This window comes from Cynara cardunculus, assembly GCF_001531365.2.
Source record: "Cynara cardunculus var. scolymus isolate 2C chromosome LG 13, CcrdV1, whole genome shotgun sequence".
Lineage (NCBI taxonomy): Eukaryota > Viridiplantae > Streptophyta > Magnoliopsida > Asterales > Asteraceae > Cynara > Cynara cardunculus.
Window position 1 is genome coordinate 39451827 of NC_037540.1, and position 2654 is coordinate 39454480.

At 35.9% G+C, this 2654-nt stretch overlaps 1 protein-coding gene across 1 annotated transcript; it reads right to left on the reverse strand.

Moving 5' to 3' along the window:
- Positions 1-1055: 1055 nt before the first annotated feature.
- Positions 1056-2195, reverse strand: LOC112524123 (zinc finger protein CONSTANS-LIKE 1-like). Its single transcript, XM_025133782.1, has 2 exons — positions 1616-2195; positions 1056-1332 (listed from the first exon to the last, which is right to left on the reverse strand). Exons 1-2 carry the CDS (start codon positions 2108-2110, stop codon positions 1075-1077), a joined length of 753 nt encoding a protein of 250 aa, XP_024989550.1. The 5' UTR covers positions 2111-2195; the 3' UTR covers positions 1056-1074.
- Positions 2196-2654: the final 459 nt, after the last annotated feature.

The window sequence follows — 2654 nt, forward strand, 5'->3', positions numbered from 1 at the left end:
ATAATATCTCATTAAAAGATCGTTTACCAAATACTTATCCGGTAAATGTTTACGGATAAAATTAACACTATTATTTATTTATCGCGTAAGATTTTAGTTCACCAAAACGACATCGTGTGTAACAATTTACCCGGTTAGCGCTTACCGTGGTAAGAGTCGTCACCCTCATTTACCGGGCAAGACTCTTGGTCTTTGTCTCGCTCTTACCATATTCATCTAGTGAGGTAATGTGACTTCGTAAGCGTTTACCTGGGTAAACGTTTAGTAAACGGCCCCTAAATTTAATAATTCACTTTTTTCACTCATCAAATGATACTAACTTATCGAATGAATATAGTAAGAACCAAAAATCTTATCCGATAATAGTGAATGCAATGACCAAGAATCTTATCCGGTAAGTGAGAGCAACGACTTCTTCCATAGTTAGGACTTACCGGGTAAATTGTTGCATATAATATCATTTCGGTGGACTAAAAATATTACCCCGTATGTAAATAATAGTGTTAAATATTACCAGTAAAACACTTACTCAGATAAACGTTTTGATGGACAACCACTAAGTTTTATTTTCTTTTTGAAATAAACTTTAAAATGTTAAGAGATATTTTTCAGGATAATTTAAACATTTCTTGTTCAATAACTTATTTAATACTAAACAATAAAACAATTGATTTTATAATTATTGGAATTAAACCAAACAATCACCAGAAAAATTATTTTTGAAATTTTTTAATTTGTTTGGTGAATTTAATACAATTTTTTTATTTTTTAGATTTATATTCCACGTCAAAATATTGTCCAATAAATTATCAAACGATAATACCAAAGGTTAAAACCATTACTTTTCTCAACCAACCAAAAACCATTACAATGTACAAAAGTAGAATCAGAAATTACAATTGGAAGTGAAATTACTGCAACTAATCAGTATTTTCTACTAATTAATACTAATAAGAAAGCCCAAATTAAACCATTGTTATGTTAATTTGTTCAGATTACTTTTGGTAGTCTACGTATTATACAAAATACCAGTGTATTATACTTCCCTAAAAGACAAATTAAATACGATCCAGATCAAGGAGAATCTGATGAGTTGAAAGCCATTTCAGCGGGTTTTGTTGATTTAATCATGCTAATGACTGGTGCAGATCTGTCGTTACCGGATAGTGGATTCTGGTGACGGATTCTCTTTTGTTTTCCGACGGTTGACTCAGATGTCGATGTCGATGTCGGTGAGTGAAATGATGTCGTTTCGTCTCCAATGGCTGGTTCTGGGATCGGAGGTGGCCGTGTGTTGTGGTTTATGTTTACCGATGAAGAATCGATCTCGTCCTGATTTTGAAATGCAACACAGTGTTAATTAACGTCGTTGTGAACAAATCTACCGTAGCTCTAAAAATTAGCGAAGAGAGGAGAATAAAACGAGATAGTTATGTTGAAATTCGCGAGGTTTGGGAGGAATAAGTCAAAACCACAATCGATCCGATGGTTGTTAAAATTTGTTCACAAAATCACAACAAAAGAATCTTCATAATTTTACAAGATAATTGTGATTTTCGTTGTTGAAACTGTAAATAATTTGAAGTAAAAATTATGCAAAGGATAACTATTTTACCTCTGAGGTAAGATCTAGATCATTCTGACGCTTTCGCTTTAGAAAACCGCGTCGATCGCTGATCGAAAACTCTTCGCTGCTGGATGAACTCGCTGCTGGTGGAGGCGGTGTCGAGGACCACGGCACCACCTGATTATCATTTCCATCCACTGAATCCTCCAATTCAAGCTCATCACCGTCATACTCATCATCACTATCCGTACCAATTTCACTATCATTACCTTCAACTCTCTCTTCTCTGTCATCGTCATCATCGGAAATACCTTCAACAACACACCTTCCACAAATCGAGGCCGTCGTAGGGCCAATTTTCTCGCCGGAAGCACTCCACGGCGTCGGAGACTGGCATATCTGACAAAGAAGGCTCCTGGAATGCCTTGCTACAAGGAAGTTCGCCGAATGGACCTTGGCATCACAACTCCAGCATAAGCTAGCGCTGTCCGAATCACAGTAAACCCTAGCCATAGATTTGCAAAGCTCACATCTCTTCTTCATCTTCTTCACCCAGATCCTTCACTTTCTCTCTCTCTCTTTCTCTCTCTCTCTCTAAATCAAACACTCAAATGGTTTGGAAGCGATCGTAGGAGATAACAAGAAAAGATGATGTGATTTGTAAGCGAATAGCAGCGACGAGTCACTTGCTCTCACCTGTTGAAACCACCCTGGCTTTCTATATAAATAACCAAAATGCCATTGTACATTATAGTTTTATTTAATTAAATTAAGTAAAATAAAACATTAATTTTTGAGATAATCATGAATTAATAAATAATTTATTATACATTTATCTCTTTTCCATAACTAATTGGTCAAATGTTTGACTTAGGGGTTGTTTACCACACTTACCCGATAAGTGTTTACCGGTAAAGTTTAACATTAGCATTTACTTATCGGGTAAGATTTTAGTCCATCAAAACGGTGTCGTATACAACAATATCCGGTAAGCGCTTACCATGGTAAGAGTCGTTGCTCTCACTTACCGGGTAAGACTCTTGTTTCTTGTCTCGCTCGTATCGGATAAGATTCTTGATCCTTACCA

Excerpts from the sequence above, each read along its gene's own strand:
- LOC112524123 (XM_025133782.1), bottom strand. The coding sequence starts at position 2,110 with ATGAAGAAGAGATGTGAGCTTTGCAAATCTATGGCTAGGGTTTACTGT. Across the intron at positions 1,333-1,615 it reads ATCTAGATCTTACCTCAGAG|GACGAGATCGATTCTTCATC; the intron begins GTAAAATAGTTA and ends TTTCAAAATCAG.